At 35.0% G+C, this 24,543-nt stretch overlaps 1 protein-coding gene across 1 annotated transcript; it reads left to right on the forward strand.

Moving 5' to 3' along the window:
- Positions 1–731: 731 nt before the first annotated feature.
- Positions 732–12,123, forward strand: LOC149780133 (uncharacterized). The gene is made up of 6 exons (XM_089936333.1): positions 732–831; positions 4,623–4,680; positions 9,052–9,173; positions 10,818–10,982; positions 11,291–11,337; positions 11,964–12,123. Exons 2-6 carry the CDS (start codon positions 4,628–4,630, stop codon positions 12,012–12,014), a joined length of 438 nt encoding a protein of 145 aa, XP_089792459.1. The 5' UTR covers positions 732–831; positions 4,623–4,627; the 3' UTR covers positions 12,015–12,123.
- The last annotated feature ends 12,420 nt before the right edge of the window (positions 12,124–24,543 follow it).

Consider the following 24,543-nt stretch of genomic DNA (forward strand, 5'->3'; position numbering starts at 1 on the left):
AATTCACATCAAGTTAACCGTGTATTTCACCAAACTCCATGGTACATTCACATCAAGTTAACCTTGTCCTTCACCAAACTACTTGGTAAATTTACATAAAGTTAACCACGTTCTTCACCAAACTTCTTTGTAAATTCACATCAAGTTAACCTCGCCCTTCACCAAACTCCTTGGTAAATTCACATCAAGTTAACCTCGTCCTTCACCAAACTCCTTTGTAAATTCATATCAAGTTAACCGTGCATTTCATCAAACTCCTTGGTAAATTCACATCAAGTTAACCGTGTATTTCACCAAACTCCTTGGTAAATTCACATGAAGTTAACCTCGTCCTTCACCAAACTCCTTGTTAATTTCACACCAAGCAGTGGGACATTCTTATGTAGTGGGACATTCCTATTTCGTGGGACATCCGTATGTAGTGGGACACAACTATTTAGTGTGACATCTCTATGTAGTAGGATATCCCTGTGCCTTTTATTCATTTCAATAGTGGACCTTGCGAAAACTTGTGACATAACATGAAAACAATCAATTGTAACATTTATGGTAGACGAGATAAAATCTAATGATAGAGAGTTATCTATATGCAATCAACATTAGTCAAGCTTAGAATTTAAAATAACATTTTGGTTTGATCATTAGAACCTTTACGGCCACAATACATGCAATGGATCCTTATCAATTGCACATCAAGGCGGTAGTTTCATCCTTCTTATTCAAATTTAGCACTGACATCAGTCAGACCAGCCATGAAAGCATGACCTGCTGACCCAAGATAAAATCTTCTGAGAGAGTGAATCAACCAGTCTGACGAAAGTTACAGTAGAGGTAAGATCAATTAATTATATTAAGGTGACTGTTATTGACAGTTACTAGAACCTTATATATCATCCTTATTATTTAAGTTTAATTTACAAACATGTAATTGTAACGATATTACATGAAATTATCACGATATTATGTAAGATGTATGCATTTCTTTCTATACTTGCTTCTTTATTTAGATAGTTTTTGCTTATATGTTTATTTATAACGTGCATCTTATGCCGATAATACAATATTGTTTTTATTCATTATTGCATTCGATTTTGAAGAAATCTCCAATGTCCTATATTCTTGAGCTGCCAGACTTACAACTGATATATTACTGAATCTGTCAGAATTGCAATTGATGTGTTACTGAGTGCGTCAGAATGACAATTGATTTATTACTGAATCTGTCAGAATTGCAATTGATGTATTACAGAGTGTGTCAGAATAACAAATGATATACTACTTTGTCAGAATTACAATTGATATTACTGTGTTAGAATTACAATTGATATATTACTGAATCTGTCAGAATTACAAAGTTGTAAAATTACTGAGTCTGCCAGAATTACAATTGATATATTATTGTGTCAGAATTCCAACTGATACATTACTGCATGTGTTAGAATTACAATTGATATATTACTGAATCTGCCAGAATTACAGTTTGATATATTACTGAATCTCTTATAATTACAATTGATATGTTAATGAGTCTACCAGAATTACAATTGATATATTACTGAATCTGTCAGAACTGTAGTTAACATATTAGGCTTTAATACAAAATATGACTACTGTTTGCTGATCTATCGAGCTTCGAGAATGTATATCACCAGAAAACACAGGTTATTTGAACTAATTTTATATTCTCGTTTACGTTTTCGTTAACATAAGCAAATTTTAGTAGGCTTTTCCCTTTATTACTAAAGATTGTTTATGCAACTGATACGACTTTTATTTTTATAATATCTAACAGAAAGGAAGTGAAATCAACAATTTAATTAAAATTCAGTAAGCTGTTTGTTTACCAGGAATACAAGTTAAAATTCAAGGGGACACATTATTGTAAATTAAATTCCAAATAATCCTTAATGTCCAATCACATGTCAAAAAATAGATAATTTTCGAATGAATTACAATAGTCTTGAATGTCCTGGTATATCAACATTCTTGAATATTTTGCTAAACTATTGATGCAGTTGGGGCCTCGAGTGGCCGAGTAGTCTAAAGCGCTCTCCGTTACGGATCACTGCCATCTCACCTCTGCCTGCGTGAGTTCGAGTCTCGGATTTGGCTAATGTGGGTATGTGAGAAAGCTTGCCAGTAGCTTCTCGTGGGTCGGTGGTTCTTTCTTGGGTCTTCCCGGGGTCTTCCTCCACCATTAATATTGGCCGCCATGTATAGCCTATCGTGTGCTGAAAAGTGGCGTTAAACCCTACAACAGCAACAACAACAACAACAAGAATGATACAGTCAGTAATGTCTTTGAATGAGCTCACAATAATAAAAATAATGTATTAATCCAAAAGCCCAATGAGCATGTCAGTAATTCTAATGAATATTGTATAAAAAAATTCCTCCCGAATTATTTATGATTTCACCAACGTAACTCTAAACAAAGTTGATTTCCACAGGCTGATATTACACAGGAAATAAATACTTATTTGTCAACTTCCTATTTATACTCATTTTTACTTGAATTACGACGCAAAAGAATGTTCCGGAAAAACCTAATCTAATTGTAAACAAGAGTGGCTGTCATGCATATCTATATTGTGTGTTAATTTTTTGTCCATGATTGTAGATTATAATGATCACTTAAAAAGAACAAATTACATGGCTAATTATTGTCTATGAGTGTATGTTTTCTTTTAAGATAATGAGCTATAAATTGATAATTTCGACACACGCACTACAACAGGCTTGACACTTGGTCATAGTAAGAGAAAACACGTGGTTTACCCAAGTCTTATACTTCATCTTGCCTTACCAGAGTCAGATTTCGTCTTAATAAAAGTTTTCAAAATGAATCTTGGAAAATGTTGAGAATAGATTTCAACATGTTACTGGTCAGAAATATCCAGTTTTAAAACAAAGATAGCAGGCTAGAAGGAAATTCTTCGCTATCAAAGACAAAGGTCTAAAATTATCAAAACTGAGTATTCATCTACTCGAATGTGTCAGAGAGCAGTGTTTTATATTTTGAATGACAGAAGATATCATGTCGAAATTATTAATAGGTTGTTTACTTGCATTTGAGTTCTATACCAGCCTTGAAGGTTCTAGAAAATGAATATGTGTACAGTTTGAAATACTTTTCTGAATGGCTGGTTGAAGAATCGCAATGTAATGCGACACGTGTCAAACAGATGTATTTCAACATACAGTCATGGGGATTAATATATATATATATATATATATATATATATATATATATATATATATATATATATATATATATAAGGAAGAAGAAGTACACAGCTATTCCTATTCCTGCTTTTATTTTAATATCCGTATTTTAGTTGTGTTCAGTTATAATTTTAGAGGATTTATTTCTTTAAATTATTCATTGGTATTACCTAGTGCTCAGAGACGTCTGGACTAAAATATTACTTTGGGATTATTGTGAATTTATTCAAAAACATTCTGAATAATATCACTGTGTTACATGAATAGTTTTAACACACCAACACATTCCAGACTATTGATGCAATGGCACGTTCATTTGGAACGCAACTGAAATTCATTCGGAGTACTTTATGCTTTGGGCTTATGATATAATTTTTAGGACTATTTGGGATTTAATTTACAATACGGTTGGTTTCTCTTAAATATTCATTTCATAGTTTAGCGAATTAAATTATTTGTTAAATTTTACTAAACTTGTTGGTTTTGCTTTATCTTTTACTGATTTTAAGACCATACACTTGTAACACTTGCCTTGAAATCAAATGCTAGTAAACATCTTGTTTACCAATTACAATCATGGATAAACGTTAGCTACGTAAACATTCTATTTACAACTTACAATTATGGACAAACGTTAGCTGAGTAAACATCTTGTTTACCAATTACAATTATGGACAAAGGTTAGCTGTGTAAACGTTCTATTTACAACTTACAATTATGGACAAACGTTAGCTGAGTAAACATCTTGTTTACCAATTACAATTATGGACAAACGTTAGCTGTGTAAACGTTCCATTTACAACTTACAATTATGGACAAACGTTAGCTGAGTAAACATCTTGTTTACCAATTACAATTATGGACAAACGCTAGCTGTGTAAACGTTCTATTTACAACTTACAATTATGGACAAACGTTAGCTGAGTAAACATCTTGTTTACCAATTATAATTATGGACAAACGTTAGTTGTGTAAATGTTCTATTTAAAACTTACAATCATGGACCAAAAAATTAAGCACACTATATCAATTAAATATACATAACACAAGTCACTGATAAAGGTAATGTTCCTTCTCAAATGAAAGTCGGATCGAAGGAGGTCACAAGGTCACAGGGCGGAAAATACTTTGCTTACTACTAATGCATAAATGTTTTTGTTGCTGTCCTTAAGCTTGCATATATATTTTACAGGATTATAGATTGCATTCGTCGGCATGACTAATCTTGATGCACGCAATGTACTGTAACCTTTGACCTCGACATCGTTTTGTACATTCAGCACGTGATGACCTTGTTAATCAGAATATTTCCTTTAAATAGTTTTGAAAAGAATTTTAAGGTTTATTCCGTTTTGATTACTTTTACATGATTACTTTTTTGTTTTTAAAATTTGCAGACATTATGAAGTATTTGGCGGTGATAATTGCGTTCGTCTGTTGGCAAGGCTGTCAAGGGTAAATATAAATTGATTTCAATTAACTTGTCAATACATCAACATCTGTTGGCAAAGCTGTCAAGGGGGAATATAAGTTGACTCCAATTAACTTGTCTATTAATCAACATCTGCCGTACCTGCTGACAAGCAATTAGCAATTTCATTCCCTTGTACATTAGCAACATGTACTGGTTTTGAATAAAAGAATATCAATAACACGTTGAATCATTTGAGTTCTCATATCAAAACTGATGATTCAGCAGAAAACAGCAGAGCAGATCCGAAAACTTAACACATGAACAAAAAATAAAAGCAAAAGCACAAACCAGCTAATAAACCCAACCAACAAACAAGTCGTAATAATAAACCCAATCAACAAACAAGTCGCAAAGAGCTGTTACTTACTATACGATATCTGAACCTGCAGTAGTTGGTAGTGGTGTTGGAAACCTTGGTTATGGTCATGTGACGTCATCAGTCGGACCAAAGTGTAATCGAGGTTTGTAGTCGGTTCGGCTGATGCAAAATAACATACAGGGGAGACCGCCATAAAGTTCAACCAGACTCCCTCGCGACTCCGCGAGATCTACGCCTCTACAGAGTCTGGTCAATCCCTATCAAGGCATGTGCATTTTGTTGTTACCAATAGGTGTAGTTCATTTTGTTTTTCGTCTGTCAGAACAAATACACCACTATACCGTGGATTCCATCAGCATTTCTCCGTAAATGATAATGTAAAATTATTTCTATTGTACTCTAGAAGTGGCCAAGTTTATGGATGTCGAAGTGATGTAGTGTTACAGTATTACAATTTGCAGTTTATTTCCGTTCAGAAGTGCAACACATTTCACAGATACATATTTTATGTGGTCAGTCCAATATATACTGTAGGTGGGCAGTCAGGACCATAACAAGTTATGAAAATTGAGCATTTATTTGAGCATATTTTAATTAAAAACGCCGCCCAACTTTCCAACCAATCAGCGACATTTTAAAACATTGACTAACTTTTAAGCCAATCAGCAACTATACCAGATTTTGAGTAGCCTAGTTTTGAGAATTGCAATCGATTCCATGAATTTTTAACAGACATCATAAAGTAAAGATCTCACAGAACCACTCGAGAGTTTTTAGCAGACCATCATCAGGTGAAGATCTCACAGAACCAATCGATAGTTTCTAGCAGACCATCTTAAGGTAAAGATCTCACAGAACCACTCGAGAGTTAGCGGACCATCTTCAAGTGAAGATATCACAAAACCACTAGCGAGGTTTTAACAGACCATCATACGGTGAATGTCTTACAGATCCACTCGATAATTTTTAGCAGACCATCTTAAAGTGAAGATCTCACAAAACCACTAGACACTTTTTAACAGACCATCATAAGGTAAAGATCTCACAGAACCATTCGAGAGTTTTTAGCAGACCATCTTAAGGTGAAGATCGCACAGAACCACTCGAAATATGTGGTCAAAGTAAACTATAGTAGTGTACGCACTGAAATAAGATGTCGTACAACAGGTAACCATACTTGTTCATACATGTCCGTTTTCGCGTGCAAAAAATGAGAAGTTCTTGTTTGATTCTTGGTCGAAGCAGATACTTTTGACCAGATCGCCATTTGAATAGAATTAGTTTCAGTGTTGTTACATGTATTCTGTGACTTTTATCGAGTTTGTATAAGGCATTGTTGGTTATACAAATTCTTTAAGATATTGATTGTCGAGTTCTTCATGGTCACTTTGCACACTAATGTTTTTATGAGAATGAAATTTATCCATCAGCTTTTACGAGACTGTCTCAAACTCTTGGTCAAGCTGTTTCCATGACGAGAGAGAGAGAGAGAGAGAGAGAGAGAGAGAGAGAGAGAGAGAGGAGGAGGAGAAGTAGTTCAAACTCTCTTGAAAGAGGTGTCACTTGACAATGGAGATATGACTACATCTGGGGAATTTGGCAGCGGAGGTACGTGAACGACTGTAAAGACAATTCTCTTTGAGCTTCTGACGAAGGGACTCTTTATTGAAATACTCAACATATAAAATTACATTCCAATATCAATCTACATAAACTTAAATTACAGATATAAGTGATATTGTAACGTAATCGAGCTGACACCCTTTGAGACTGAATTGGTATTTAAGAAATAACAAATACACATGCAAGTGACAATAAAAAGATGTATTGTTCTATCGCACTAATGATGAAGAAACATGACATCAAAATGAATACAAAGATACATAATATGGATCCGATGGAAAACCATGATGAAGAACATAATTATTTGAAATGTTCAATAATTATAAAGTTGTCTCAGATAATTAAACACTACCGTGCTTTTTGTCTCTATGGTCAAACAATATGCTGAGCTTTCACTATATAGTCAAACACTAATGGCATTCTTATAGTCAAAACACCATAATGAAATTTCTCTTAGTCAAACATTATGACCTTCTTATATGTATGTCCAATGTTTACTTGACATTTCATATGCCCTTGACCCGCTTCCTGGCTCGGTCATTTCAACCATCCAGACTTGTCATGCACATATACGTTAGCACTTTCCTGGCAGTCTTTCATCGCTATTGCTGCGGCCTCTGGCTACATTTAGTCAGTCCGCACACAGTTATCCACACCTAGACACTCATACCTAGTTATCCACACCTAGTTAGCTGAATATCAAAAGAAACAACTTTCCAAATAGTCTACTTTCTGTGTATCTAGATTAAAATATCGAAGCATCTCAAATGTATTAATACTAACACACCTGAAATATTCCTTATGTACGACTGCGACGTACGAATATCATACAAAAAAATAAAATAGAAATATGATATACTAAAACTCTAATACATATATAGTACGTCTTCAATATTAGTTATAATAGCGACAAAATAACCTACCAACAGGAGTATTGCATATATGTTCATATCCCTGTTAATAATCCGAATCGTACCACCTCTCGCTACCAAATTACATAAGCCATACACTCTTGATGAATTAAACTACAAGTACGATAAAACAACGCAAACGTATAATACAACATTAAACGTGTTTTGCGAAACTGAACATTAATTAAAAAGAGTTGATTAAAAAGAATATAACTCACCCAACTCGTTGGCTCAAACTAAGTTAGACATAATGGCGATCCCGCCCCGACAGATAAACACATAAAGAGCTTCCCTTTAATGGCTTTGTCAGTCAAGATCACTAAGTAACATATATAGTCGAGCGCGTTAACATGTATTACGCACGTGCCGCACAAGCAATGAAGGCGTTACGCGATGCAAAGAAAAAGTATATTTATAAGATACTATGGCGCACAAAACACGTCAAATACTGGAATTTATGGTGGTCTAAGCAAACCATATCAGGTATTTCGTAACAGATACAAATTAAACTACAACATTCCTTCACTTATCAACATCATACATTCTATAAATTTTGCCTTTTAGAAAACAGATACTTAAATATCGAATAAATTCACGATAGCTAAAGAATCTAAAATTCAATATTTCAGACTAATACCGTAATTGAAACATATTTTACGGAATTTAATCCAACATGTCAACATATTAAACTCTATTATTTAAAGAGTATTTATTTCTAAATTAACTATTACTGAGTATGAAGTTGATAGTGAACGTTGCTTTTTACTATAATCAATAATATAATTACCAGTAAATATAAGTTCTTCAAACAATTAAACTTTCCAATACATTATATTAAAGAATAGTAAAGAAATATTAAAATAATCCAATGTTGCAACGTACTGATGTTAGATTAACACTAAAAGTCATTATACTATTTGAAAAATTGTACATAGACGATAATCTTACCGGTAAAGACAGAAGTCTCTTTGAGTTTCTGACGAATGAACTGGAATGTACGTGGATTGACGCTTTTTATATCAGTTTCTTAGGACACGTCCAAATATGGACATGCGTCTATTTCTTGTGTGGGCCAGAATCTCAAAGTGAGGCTTCATAGTTTCTTACAGACTATCGTCTGGGTCTATGTACGTCATTAGGCAGACAATTCTACCACTTCAGCGCGTGGAACTTATTATCTGAGTCAGGAATTTTAGGCTTCCGTTTTGCGGTAACTTACACAACTTAGCGAGTGTAGTTTTTGCTGACTCTTATGATACAAGGGAAATGTATAAAGAGTTTTGCCTTTGCTCATAAGGGCGCAATCTTTATTAAATAGCATATAATTGTAATACCGAAATAATGGATTTAATCTCAATATATTTTAATAGAAAATTACTTTCAATATAATTTAATAAAAAATTACTTCTAATACAATTTAGAGAAAATTTCAATCTTTTTACTTTTACTAGAAAATTATGCCCTAATGATGTAATTTCCTTTTTTATTTTTTTTTCCAGATTGGACCTGAGGCCTTACAATGTAACGGCCCTAAGCATGTTCCTCAACAACGACTTCAATCAGGATGGTTTCTTTACTCTGGACGAAATGCACCATAGCTTTAACGTCTATGATAGTGATCGTGAGTACTAAGTGTTCGACCACTGGAGAATTAATGGTAATGGTTCTCCATAGTGAGCACCCCCCCTCTCTCTCTCTCTCACACACACACACACACACACACGGACAAACAGATGCAGATGTATATGCATATGGTATAATCTCAACTAAGAAACTCTTACACCGTGGTATAAAATTTTAATTTTCTGTTTCGATAAACAAATCAAGCCTCCTTCCTTTGTTTAAAACACATAATGTCTCATTAAACTATTTTCAACACATTATGTCTCCTTGCCTTGTTTTCAACGCATTATGTCCTCTTGCGTTGTTTTAAACACATTATGTCTCCTTGCCTTGTTTTCAACACATTGTCTCCTTGCATTATTTTAAACACATTATGTCCCATTACATTGTATCAAACACATTATGTCCCCTTGAATTAGTTAAAACATTATTTTATCCCCTAACATTGTTTTAAATATATTATGTATCCTTTATTGCTTTAAACACATTATGTCCCTTTACATTGTTTTAATCGATTTACATTAAAATGATGCACATATACAAATTGACTTAGAAAAAAGTCCCATATTCTGTCCCCATTATTTATTGATTCATCGAAAGATAGTTGGTTTTTTATTACATGGCCAGATATATAACATACATACATACCTACAGACAGAGAGATGGACACACACAGCAGGAATATTGAAAAAAAGTTAACTGTTTCGAAGAGAGATTGTAGGGATCTAAACTGAAGTCAAGACCTAAAATTTTACATTATGCAAGTGCCCTTACTAATCGTCAACCGCCTGTTGTTTGGAAGCTCGGAAAATGTTTACCTGATGAAAACGTGGTCTTTTGCAAACATTCCTTGCTTAGCTGTGTGTTCAGCTTCGTCCGAGGACGAATATATTCGTAAACTTTGTAAAACATTAGTCGCAGACAGAGTCAAGCATATACTTCTTTGCTTTCAAACGATGAACGAAATATTATGTTGGAACAAATAATAAATGCATTAGACATATTATACTAACACTGGCTTTTCTGTCAGGACAGTGATACTCTGCTTAACATCCTCCTGGGTAAGAGAGCGGAAAACATTGAGTTTATGGTTGCCCTAACATGGCACAAATCCATGTGTTTGGTGGCAGTATCATCAATGCACAGAAAACTTATGCATTATATTTGGTCCATGAACCCATTTTATTTTTTGTAAAAATATTATTCACATCTGATAGATGTATAGTGTTCCTAAAGGGAAGCAACGAGTTAATTCATTTAAAATGTCCAAGTCAAATGTAAATAATTCGACTTATTCCAAAATGTTTGCAATTTAGTTACCATGTTATTCTTGATCGTTGTTTCTTTCATATCTCATTTCTGGCAAGTTTCTCGCTCATGTGTTATTATATTGTGTTTTCCTTAAATTTTTCCATTTCTGGGGTATTGTGTACACATTACTAATGTATTTCTATACTTTCGTGCATACATACATGCATACATATACATACATACATACATACATACATACATATGTAACAATATTTCTTGTATCACATGCAATAATGTGCGTATATTTATATACAACTTGTGTACTGGTTACGGGTTATCTTAAGTTCTGAAGGTTAACTGAAACATATGCATTTTCATATTTTTAACTCAGTTGACGGCAGAGTGACTCGCCACGAGTATACATCGTACGTCAATTCGCACACACCGACCCTGCACGACCTTTCGCATGCACTCTACGACGATTACGACGTGGACCATGATCACCATCTCGATGAGCATGACTTTCAGAACTTGTTCAATGTCATGGACACCGATAGTATGAACTTAATTTTCATTTTATATTCTATGTATATTTTCGTCCAATCGAGAATGGTTTGAATATATGTAACATACACGCGCGAAATCGGACCTTTCGGGTACAAAACCTGATCATTTTTGTTGTATTTTAAGGGATTGCTTATTCGACAATGAGGGATTCTAATTATTATTTAAAATATTTTGCGCTGTTTGGGGCATTTTTATGATGTTCAGTGCATTGTTAGCTTCATAGCTAGCTAGATATTGAATTAATAATAGGGTTTCCTTTTCAGCATAAACAATACTCTGTGTATATTATCATTGCAGAGGACAATAGAGTATCAGCACTAGAATGGGAGCAATATTGGGTCAACGTAAGTATGGACACGAATATGGCAACATCATTGAGTTAATGTAAACATTAACGCTAACATGGGAAGAGCTTTGTGTTGCGATCATTGAGAGCACAAAAAAAAAAAAAATTGAAACATTAGTGGATTACTGTAAATAGAGTTAAGATATTTGATTTATGTTATTGAAGCGCCTTCTTTTCTTGGTGTAACAAACATAAATTGAAACCTTCATTTCGCTGCTGCTTAAAAATTACCAATATAGACGCACTGACTGGCAAACGTTTTTGTAACTTTGGTTAATGAATGCAAGCAGGACAGCCCCTACTATATTTTCCATAATAATACGCGACAGTCAAATACTCTTATTAATATTTATTTGACTATAGGGAATTCATGATTCTTGATTTGACCCATGATGACCGACTTTATGCGCCCATGCCTATTTTAACTACAACTTAGAAAGGTATCATATTTCAGTACCAATATTATAATGGACCGAATCAACCTTTATGCATTGAGCTTTTTTTTTTTTGACCTCAACTATCATACAATAAAGCAAGTTTTATTTTTTAAGACAATATTTGGCTTGTTGGAAGGCCCTTTATTATTATTATTATTATTATTATTATTATTATTATTATTTGCAGCAATTTGTAAAGTACGAGCACCTTCATGGACACGGACACGCTGGAGGCTAAAGATACGTTGTCGCCATGGAAACAGATTTTGTTATTTTTGATGCGTTATGTCCTTGGAGCTATTGGAAAGGAAATAAAGTTGTGTAATAATGAAAATACACAATATTTATTCTGAATTAGGATTACATTAATAAAATAATGAAGAATAAATTAAGTATGTACTTTCCTAGGTAATGACTCATCATATAGGTATTGTCGTTACGTGAATATGTTCATTCGAACATAAAATCTAGTTTTACAGAATAATATGTCACAAATACTACACCGTATCCACTCCCCGTAAAAGAATGTCACAAATACTACACCGTATCAATTCCCCGTAAAAGAATCGCACAAATACTACACAGAATACATTCCCCGTAAAAGAATGACACAACAAAACCGTATCCATTCCCCATAAAAAAATGTTACAAATACTATGCCGTATCCGTTCCTCGCAAAATAATGTCACAAATATTATACCGTATCCACTACCCATACAATAATGTCAAATATATTATGTCGTATCTATTCCCTGTGAAAGAATGTCATAAATACTACAATGTGTCCATTCCCCGCTAAAAAATGCCACAAATACTATACCGAATCCAGTCCCCTTAAAACAATGTCACATATACTATATTATATCTATTCACCATAAAAGAATGTGACAAATAATATGCCGTATCTATTCCCCGTAAAAGAATATGTCACAAATACTATGAATTATTCATTACCCGTAAAAGAATGTCACAAATACAATGCCTTATTCATTACCCATAAAATAATGTCATAAATTCTCTACCGTATCAATTCCCCATAAAAGAATGTCAAAATATTATACCGTATCCATTCCCAGTAAAAGAATGTCACAAATACTACACCTTATCCATTTCCCGCAAAAGAATATGTCACAATTCTATACCGTATCCAGTCCTGGTAAAATAATATGATAAATACTACACCGTATCCATTCCCCGTAAAAGAATATTTCATAAATTATATACCGTATCCATTCCCGTAAAAGAATGTCACAAATGCTATACCATACCCATTGCCCGTAAAAGAATATGTCAAAAATACTACACCGTATCCATTCCCCGTAAAAGAATATGTCAAAAATACTACACCGTATCCATTCCCGGTAAAAGAATATGTCAAAAATACTACACCGTATCCATTCCCGGTAAAAGAATATGCCACAAATACTACACCGTATCCATTCCCGTAAAAGATATACATGCTGATTAAAAATGCTGCATCATAAATATTGAATCTAGTCAATTATTATTTGTCAGTATGAAATAACTAAGCACAATATCACACCATGAAGTAAGTTTTGATATGAAATTACAAAATGGCTCTACTTATACAACCACTTAGATATTTACGATGCAGCTTGTACAACGGTACATTGACGTCATAATGTTGCATTGTGAAAGCTTTATGGATTCCCTCGCAAGCTCGTGGATAATATATTGAAACACTGTTGTGCTAGAATTTGTATGATTATGGTTTCAAACATTACTCTATCAGAGAATTACAAAATTAAGTATCGAAAGTTTCTTTTATAAAGCCGGTTTTCCAGTGAAGTTTGCTTAGATTATGCTAATTTGAACACACTATACGAAAAATATATTGATAGTTGTAATCAAGGACCCTGGAAAGGAATCAAAAGACAACACCCCTGTAACTGACGGCTAAATAAATAAATAAAAAAATAAATAATAGCACTTGAACTTGGGAATCCTATTTGACGGTATATTTTACTCCTGTAGGCTTTGTATCTTGCACACGTATTTCTCACTAATCCAAATGTCATATAGACAACACAGACCCGAGATTGATTCTTTCTCAGAACATTAGGCATGAAAACAACATAAAAAACGCTACCCACACCGATGATTCCACCTAATAGCATATACGTATCAAACACAACCTTTATTTTGAAGGGGCGCCACTGTGGATCCTATAGATATCAATGCATTCTTCATTTTCCTGCAGATCGTGACACTGGTCATTTATGTTTTTTTTTGACGTTGTTTGAATTTTTATACAGTCGTAAGGTTTGTTAGAATTATTTTGGAGATGTGTTGGCACTTGATGTATGGATTGTGAAATGCGTAGTTAGTGTTGTGAGATGGGTGATATGCAAATGAATGCTTCTCGCATCTAAACATCACCCACAGCATAGCAGGACTTTCATCCGCATGGATATAGTAATTGCCATTCACCATCCAACCCTCTGGTACGAACCCATAGCACCTCCAAAAAAGATCTTCCTCTCCGATTACACCTACCTTCACTGACAGTCCCTGATAAAATCCTTGATAAAATCAAAGGGGGGGGGGGAAATAATGTTATAAATCAACAGAGACAACTGTCAGTACTTCAAGTATCTACTATTCTTTGTACTTCCTTGAAATATAATTCCGTTGTTTTAACACAAACTAGACTATCGCGATAGACCGCTCTCTTAAGACCATATTCATTTACTTCCGCGTTCATTCTTGGCTTGTCGAATTAACATTACAGTAATAGGTGTTTTTCCAACCGTTAGCTGTGACTTTTAGGAATACCTAATCCCCGGAGTTACACTCCGGAGGGTCTCTTGGGAGCTACAATCGGAGAGAAACTCCAGAAGAGAGAATTAACCACAAAAAATATTCATTTACAAGTATTCTGAAATCTATCTCCGTGAGTCAAGGACAAGGACAACTCCATCAACCGCGTTACATATTGGCGGCATAGTTATCTCCCTTGATTTTTATCATGGATTTTGTCCGTATCTAACACGATTGGAACATAATAAAATAAAATACATTGTTCATTCTTCTGCGAAAAGGCCCATTTTTGTATTTTATCTGCAACATGTTGTACCCCGCGTGGACTAATACAGAAATACTTGCCAGCCGCGATCATTGACTGAAATATTATTTCTTCACCGGTCTTAATATTTACAGATTTAATTGCCTTCCCCGCACCTGTTTTGCATCTTCCAGTATTACCGAACTTGCAATTCTCGCTCTGTGTGGTAGCTTGCAGGTTATTCAAAGAGTTATTGAGTTTTTGATCACCACGCAAATAAGTCTCGTATACAAACCTATGATTGCAATACCTTTTCTTCCCAACGTTGAATCTAACTAGTATTATCAACAGCAACAACTGGTTTTTTCCGCTGATAGTGTTAGATTACACCATCACGACATGCTTCATAATTCTTGATGTTAGGATGTCTGACAAATTCTTTTTGCTCCATTTTATATATAATATCGTTTGATTAAATTATAACTTGTCTTTACAAATCTAGCTATATAATCTTTAGGGTTTCTTATAACATTGTGTAGATTTGTATCAACGTCCTTGACAACGTCAGGGTTGTTATGATGTTTATCATAATATCGGTTTAGTTCTCTATATTTTTTACCACTATATTGCACACACAACTGCGTTTTCCCTCTAACTCCAACACCACATCGTATGCAGGGTTTTGGACCAAGACTTCCACAACGCTGGCTTTGCTTTGCAAATGTTGTCCGTAGAACTAATTTACATAAGATTTGTTACAAGGAGTCGAAGACGCTATCACCAGCCACTTGCACTGATTTCTTATTTTAGTCATCATATATATAATATTTTTTATTTAAATACTTTTCTAAAATATAATTTGGAAGCGTTTGAGAGATTATCGACAATCCTGCCTTGGAAAAATTCGATCTTGACAGAATAACTCCTGACTTGCGGAGGCAAACTCAGGTTGATCCGACGAATAATCTGATTAATAATATTCGAGATGTTAAAAAGAATTTCGTGTGCGCATGTCGTGATGGTGTAATCAGAATCACGTATTGTCAACATTCAAAATTATACGCGACGACAAAGTCATTGATGCTACCATGAAAGAAAGATAATCGACTATCTCAACGAGCAAAGATATTTCTTCAGAATAAAATTATCCGTGACAAACGTGACCCTGTCCTTGTTAATGGGAAAAAAGCTGTGCTAAGTAAAAATTCCAGGTTAGGATTGTTGACTGGTATTAATAAACCATATTACGAATGAGCGTATCCTATAACAGCGGTTATTATGGAATTTATTCGCTAAATGATAACCCCAATATTAATGATAACCCCAACATTAATGAGATTGTGAAGACTAAATTGTGTAGACGAACGAGTAATGGAACATTTTACAAACGTGATACGTGGAAATGGGTTAACGGATCAGCGACGTGAAAAAATAAACAAATGGGCCGAATCGGTCAAGGATACCGGGGCGTCAATTAATAGTGTCCCTCAGTTAGAAAAAACACTACAATTCCCAATATAAGTAGCAACGTTAACAGGAGAGATTTTACATGATTCGAAACATTACAAAAAGAGGGGAGCCCCAATAAATATCGTTGATCATAATGCGCGCGCGTGGACTAGCGCAGTGACAATATTTCCACGAGATCGAACCGTAAGATTTTACCGTCAAGACTCTGGAGGAAACATGTTTGATTTTGTTCACGAAATAAGCAAAAACGATCCTGTATCAGTATAGCTATTTAAGAGTTCCGATGATGAAAATATGATTAATTTGTACGATGTGAAATTAAACTGCTGTGAATACGGATACGGTGGATTGTGGAATACCACGTAAGACCACAACGATGTCATCTCGGTTGATATGGTCGCGTGTTATCCGGAAATTTTTTCTTGGTTGCTGAGAGTGTTCTGGATATTTTAATAGATTTGGACACCCCGCACACGAGATGATTAGAGTATCACTAAACGGACCCCTGCCTGATTTTGATCTAACTGGATTCACCCGTATTGAGACATTCGAGTTTGATGAAGGTCTTCATCCGATCTGTTATGTTTGGTTTGGTAGACACTTTTCAGAAAAACGCTGGGCCCCAATAGTGCTGTTACGATATATGCTTGATTGTAAAATACTGATATCGTTGATTGTAAGTGAGGCAATTATATCATACCGTCCTCAGAAAGAAGTTTGGTTACCACCATCTGATGAAAATAAAATCGCAAAAGATCTTAGTAGAATAATAATTGGTAAATTTACTCAAGGCAAAGCATATGATCATAAACGACATTATGTACGATTGATCATAGACGATGTTGAACGCGATTTTATAATTGCTGATGCAACGAAGAGAAATATAGTTGTAAGTCGAGAAAACGCTTACTTGTCTAACGGAACACGATTAGGTACAATTGTTGGTCATATTGATGGCGAGTCACCTCAGTTTACTCATTTAAGATTTTCAATGCTTGCTTATGTTTCGATAAATTTATTATCGATGATAAACAGATTTCCTGAAACTTCGGTCAGATTTGCAACGGATTCGTTTTATATTGAAAAAAAAGTATTTAGAATTACTGACTCAATTTACCGCTCATGATACATCGTGGGGTGAATGGAGAATAAAACAAGAAATGTTATATACTTATTCTGAATCCGCAGATGTTGCGGTTAAAGATATTTATTATAAAAATCATCGGATATCAGAATTATCTGATGCATCCGTGTTTGATCCAGAATCCCAATACAAGATTGTTTATCTAATCGGACCGGGGGTTCTGGTAGAACAACGAGAGTTATTGAATTATTTCGGCAGAGTTCAGATGATATGGTTGTTTTAAGACCTACACACAGACTCGCGAGAGAAATGAAAGAACGAAAAGTACAATCATGTACTTATCATAGCTTCTTCCGATGGAAGGGAGATGCATGGACTCCTGACCGAATGGGCGAGAAATACATTCCAAGGAACGTCATTTGGGATGAAGTATGCACAGTATCTAAAGATACATTAAAAATGTTTCTCGATCGGCAGTTATTGAAAAATACAGCTGTAATCATGTGCGGCAATCATGGTCAACCACCGTCGTTTGTTGGTTTATCTCCGCACGAATGGCTAAAGAATTTTGTAGATTATTATGAAGAAGTAACTGATAATTATAGATCTCTTGATTCAGATTAATGGAGTTTAAAAAATTATTCAGATTACAACCGAATAAAATTTAGTGTGAAATAATGCGCGAAGTAATTTCAGAAACTTCTATGAACGATTTTCTGCAAGCGTGGAGACCAAATGATTTGATAGTGGCAAGTAGATAAATAGTTCGTGATACACTTCAACAGCGGTTATTTCAGTTGCATAAAGAAAAATGTTCAGATCTTCGTGTACCATTGTGTTATAGACCAGTTGATACACGACGACAGAATATCTACGTTGACATACCAGGACAGACTGAGAAACAGAATCTCGTATTAAATGATATTGTCGATGTTGATGCTAGTGTTGTTGAGGATGTGCTGAGAGCAAACAAGACTCCATGGACGCTGGGATACACAATGACAATTCATTCATCTCAGGGGTTAACTATTTCTGATACAGTTGTTTGGATCATCAATGATCGTATCGAACGGGCAAACTTAGTTTATTTCGCAGTGTCTCGAGTCAGAAGAATATTTCAACTGCGGCGAATTATCATAGACGTTATAGAAACCATTAATGATGTTATTTATAGTGATATAGTAAGAATTTGTTTTAGCTGGTTATAAACAATGTGACCAAACAAAAGAGAGACTTTGATCTAGATGTTGAATTTATCATGACTTTGAGACAACAGCAGAATAATCATTGTGAGAGCTGTAATACAGTAATGTTGTGGCATTACTCGAGTAATAATCTAAGACAATTTACCGTAGATAGAAAAGATAGTGGTCTTGGTCATACACGCGAAAATGTAATTGCTCGCGCACAAATTCCCGTTGAGGAGCAGTTGAATCTAGTCTGTAGATTGCAGGTCTACCCGTGGATCTTACCACGCTGAAAAGTTTGTGTCGTAATACTCCACATAGGACCAGTCGCTCTATTTTTACCACCTTCAAGTTCACCAGGTTCATATAAATATCTTACAGTCACATTATCTAATACTGTTGTTTTGAAAATCATGTCGTTGTACAGGTATATTTTTTTGTAATTGCATTAACGGGTTTCATGATTGTTGTTCGAGTAATTTCATTCTTTAATGCAGCCCATCACACTTGGTAATCTCGCAACCCATTCGCAAGATCTCGTATCTTGAATTATTTCCTTCGTATATTGATATCCAAATAACCGCTCAATACGTGTTCGATTAAATCGTTCAACAATTGCCTGATCGCGATGAAATGCAGTGTGTCCTCGTCGTATTTCAACGTTATGTTTTTTCATCAACCATGATACTGCACCCTGAAATTCTTTGCCAGGATCAACTTTTAATAAATGTGGCCATCGTAGACACCACGTTGATAAATTCGTTATAACGCTGAAGCTACTTCTTCGTTGTTTTAGTTAATAGCGGCTCTGCTTCTTTATACCTACTTGCAACGTCAACGACAGTTAACGCGTACCTGTATGTTACTCGACGTCTTCCAATTTTTATAGTATCATGTGGTAAAAACAAAATATCCGCCTCATGAACTTCATTTGGAACGCTGACATCAACATGTGCATGCTGAATAATTTTAGGTGGCGGTAGGTAAATTTGCCATATTGCCTGTCGTGCTAACCATTTTCATCAGCAACACGTGTAACATTTGCTGCGTCGGCGAGTTTACTAATCGCTGATCTACCTTTCCAATATTCCCTTGGACTATAATAAATCCACTCCATTATAATAATAATCGGTTGATTAATTACCGGCTTATAACGCTAGTTTACCTTTCATTGCAGATCTTACGAACCAATTACTTAATGATTGTTTCAAAGAGTTATTTTTTTTAATGGAATTTAGCGCATGGATTAATTTTACATCTGCGATATGTCGCTGCTGAAGATCTTTATTTTTATAAGCTACATCATGAGCGTGACACACTTTATCAATAGCGTTTACTGGATACTCACCAGGCCTTGGCTGATCTTGGTTATCGAGTCTATATCAAGTCTGGTACCATGACCGCAGTAATTATATCCTGGAAGGTGTTTTTCTCCTGGGTATTTTCCCCGTGGTGTTCATGGTAACTTTGTTAACTGCGTGGCAATATCATCTCCCTTTTTTTTAGTCATGTCCGTTGGTTTGTCAGCGGAAATAAATTTTTTTTGTACAACATCGTTCACACTTACCCGTTAGTGCTTGTGGTTTATTTTTCGTAGTTGTTGTTGTTAGTCCACTTGTGGTGGTACGCGCCCTGCATTTTACACAATATAAATCCATATTATGTATTATATTTCTACATCATGGATGTAATTGATTTTTCAGCGACACGAAAGCAAGAGCCGGTCAAGCATCATCCAGCGCTACCAAATTCTGTCCGAATGATTATAATTGGCCCATCTGGGTCTGGCAAAACACAACTGTTACTTAATTTAATAATGAGATGGATCAAATGGGATAAATTGTATTTAGTTGCTCGTCAGTTGATGAGATGTTACGAAGTATGTAAGGATTTTAATGAAAATTCAAAGTTGTTAAACGAAAACGTTATTGAATTTATTACTGATATTAATGAAACGCCATCCGTAGATTACCTTGATGGATTTAATAACAATTTAGTTGTATATGACGATGTAATTTTAGACAAACAGTCAAATCCAGCTCGGATATTTTCTCGAGGCAGGCATAAAAACACAGCGGTATACGCAAATATCTAAAGTGATCAGAGACAACTGTAATATTTTAGTTGTATTTAACGGAGTTGATACACATACTCTGCGAAATATTCACCAGACTTAGTGTAGCGGTGATATGGATATAATTAAGTTTAGAAATTTATTTAGTCAGACTCAACCAACCCCGCACGGATTTATAACAATAAACTTACATGACCCCCGATTTCGATATCGTATAGGTCTTGATACAATTTTGGATAGGGTGCCAACTCTCCTCAAGGTAACCCGTATGTACTTTTTTGCCCGGCCCTTCCAATGGAGCCTTCCTTCTTGAAAGCTTCATTTTTCAAAATGAAACCTTCCTCCGGTAAGGTAAGCCGTATAGACTTATTTGCTTGGATTTATTGAGGTGGGCTCACCCCCTCTGCTGCTACACGATACATGCCATTAGCAAAATAAAGGCGTTTAACACAATACCTACCATTAGCACCATAAAGGCTTTCAACACGATACACTCCATTAGCACAATAAAGGTTTTAATGCCATTAGCACAATAAAGACTTTCAACACGATACGTATCATTAGCACAATAAAGGCTTTCAACACGATACACTTCATTAGCACAATAAAGGTTTCCAACACGATACATATAATTAGCACAATGAAGGCTTTTAACACGATACGTACCATTAGCACAATAAAGGCTTTCAACACGATGCTACCATTAGCACAATAAAGGTTTCAAAACTATACGTACCATTAGCACAATAAAGACTTTCAACACGATACGTACCATTAGCACAATAAAGGCTTTTAACACGATACATACCATTAGCACAATAAAGGTTTCCAACACGATACATATAATTAGCACAATGAAGGCTTTTAACACGATACGTACCATTAGAACAATAAAGGCTTTCAACACGATGCCTACCATTAGCACAATAAAGGTTTCAAAACTATACGTACCATTAGCACAATAAAGGCTTTCAACACGATACACTCCATTAGCACAATAAAGGTTTCCAACACGATACATATAATTAGCACAATGAAGGCTTTTAACACGATACGTACCATTAGCACAATAAAGGCTTTCCACACGATACCTACCATTAGCACAATAAGGGCTTTCAACACGATACGTATCATTAGCACAATAAAGGTTTCCACACGATACGTACCATTAGCACAATAAAGGCTTTCAACATGATACGTACCATTAGCACAATAAAGGTTTCCAACACGATACATATAATTAGCACAATAAAGGCTTTTAACACGATGCGTACCATTAGCACAATGAAGGCTTTCCACACGATACCTACCATTAGCACAATAAAGGTTTCAAAACTATACGTACCATTAGCACAATGAAGGCTTTCAACACGATACCTACCATTAGCACAGTAAAGGCTTTCAACACGATGCCTACCATTAGCACAATAAAGGCTTTCAACACGATACACTCCATTAGCACAATAAAGACTTTCAACACGATACGTATCAATAGCACAATAAAGGCTTTCAACACGATACACTCCATTAGTACAATAAAAACTTTCAACACGATACCTACCATTAGCACAATAAAGGCTTTCAACACGATACCTACCATTAGCACAGTAAAGGCTTTCAACACGATGCCTACCATTAGCACAATAAAGGCTTTCAACACGATACACTCCATTAGCACAATAAGGGCTTTCAACACGATGCCTACCATTAGCACAATAAAGGCTTTCAACACGATACACTCCATTAGCACAATAAAGGCTTTCAACACGATACCTACCATTAGCACAATAAAGGCTTTCAACACGATACCTACCATTAGCACAGTAAAGGCTTTCAACACGATACCTACCATTAGCACAATAAAGGCTTTCAACACGATACGTATCAATAGCACAATAAAGGCTTTCAACACGATACACTCCATTAGTACAATAAAGACTTTCAACACGATACCTACCATTAGCACAATAAAGGCTTTCAACACGATACCTACCATTAGCACAATAAAGGCTTTCAACACGATGCCTACCATTAGCACAATAAAGGCTTTCAACACGATACACTCCATTAGCACAATAAAGACTTTCAACACGATACGTACCATTAGCACAATAAAGGCTTTCAACACGATACCTACCATTAGCGCAATAAAGGCTTTCAACACGATACCTACCATTAGCACAGTAAAGGCTTTCAACACGATGCCTACCATTAGCACAATAAAGGCTTTCAACACGATACACTCCATTAGCACAATAAAGACTTTCAACACGATACGTATCAATAGCACAATAAAGGCTTTCAACACGATACACTCCATTAGTACAATAAAGACTTTCAACACGATACGTATCAATAGCACAATGAAGGCTTTCAACACGATACCTACCATTAGCACAATAAAGGCTTTCAACTCGACACATACCATTAGCACAATAAAGGTTTCCAACACGATACATATAATTAGCACAATATATACAGAAACTTCGCAATAAACATTATTACATTAGCCTATATCACCAGTAAAGTTACAGGAATGCAGAAGAATTCTAATTTCAGCTTAAATAAATATTAAATTATTGATCATTTTTTTCTCAACTAGATCGTAATGTTGATCTGATGCGTAGAATTGACGCTGCTTTGGCGATAACCTTTTCTGTATGAGACTTTGTGCATATTGTGAAATAAACATCTTCTTTGTATATCTGTATCAGGTTATTGTCAGTGTTTAGGAAACTGATGTGTCTTTTACACGTATATCTGTATCAGGTTATTGTCAGTGTTTAAGAAGCTGATGCGTCTTACATACGTATACCTGATGATGCGTTTTATATACGCATATCTGTATCAGGTTATTGTCAGTGTTTAGCAAGATGATATGTCTTACATACGTATATCTGTATCAGGTTATTGTCAGTGTTTAACAAGAAAATGTGTCTTATATACGTATATCTGTATCAGGTTATTGTCAGTGTTTAACAAGATGATGCGTCTTATATACGCATATCTGTATCAGGTTATTGTCAGTGTTTAGCAAGATGATATGTCTTACATACGTATATCTGTATCAGGTTATTGTCGGTGGTTAGGAAGATAAAGTGTGTTATATACGCATATCTGTATCAGGTTATTGTTGGTGGTTAGGAAGATGATGTCTTGTATACGTATATCTGTATCAGGTTATTGTCAGTGTTTAGGAAGATGATGTGTCTTACATACATAGATCCGTATCAGGTTATTGTCAATGTTTAAGAAGATAAAGTGTGTTATATACGCATATCTGTATCAGGTTATTGTCAGTGTTTAGCAAGATGACTTGTCTTACATACGTATATCTGTATCAGGTTATTGTCAGTGTTTAACCAGATGATGTGTCTTCTATACGCATATCTGTACCAGGTTATTGTCAGTGTTTAGGAAGATGATGTGTCTTACATACGTATATCTGTATCAGGTTATTGTCGGTGTTTAGGAAAATGATGTGTGTTATATACGTATATCTGTACCAGGTTATTGTCAGTGTTTAGGAAGATAATGTGTCCTATATACGTATATTCGTGTCAGGTTATTGTCAGTGTTTAGGAAGATGATGTGTGTTATATATTGCCAGTGTTGACGAAGATAATTTGTCTTTTTTTACGTATATCTGTATCATGTTATTGTCAATGTTTAGGAAGATAATGTGTCCTATATACGTGTATCATTATTAGGTTATTGACAGTGTTTAGGAAGATGATGTGTCTTATAAACGTATATCTATATCAGGTTATTGTCGGCGTTTAGGAAGATGATGTGTCTTACATACGCATATCTGTACCAGGTTATTGTCAGTGTTTAGCAAGATAATGTGTCCTATATACATATATCCGTATCAGGTTATTGGCAGTATTTAGGACGGTGATGTGTCTTATAAACGTATGTGCATAT

This window comes from Sinohyriopsis cumingii, chromosome 16 (assembly GCF_028554795.1).
Source record: "Sinohyriopsis cumingii isolate HCF-2022 chromosome 16, ASM2855479v2, whole genome shotgun sequence".
Taxonomy (NCBI): domain Eukaryota; kingdom Metazoa; phylum Mollusca; class Bivalvia; order Unionida; family Unionidae; genus Sinohyriopsis; species Sinohyriopsis cumingii.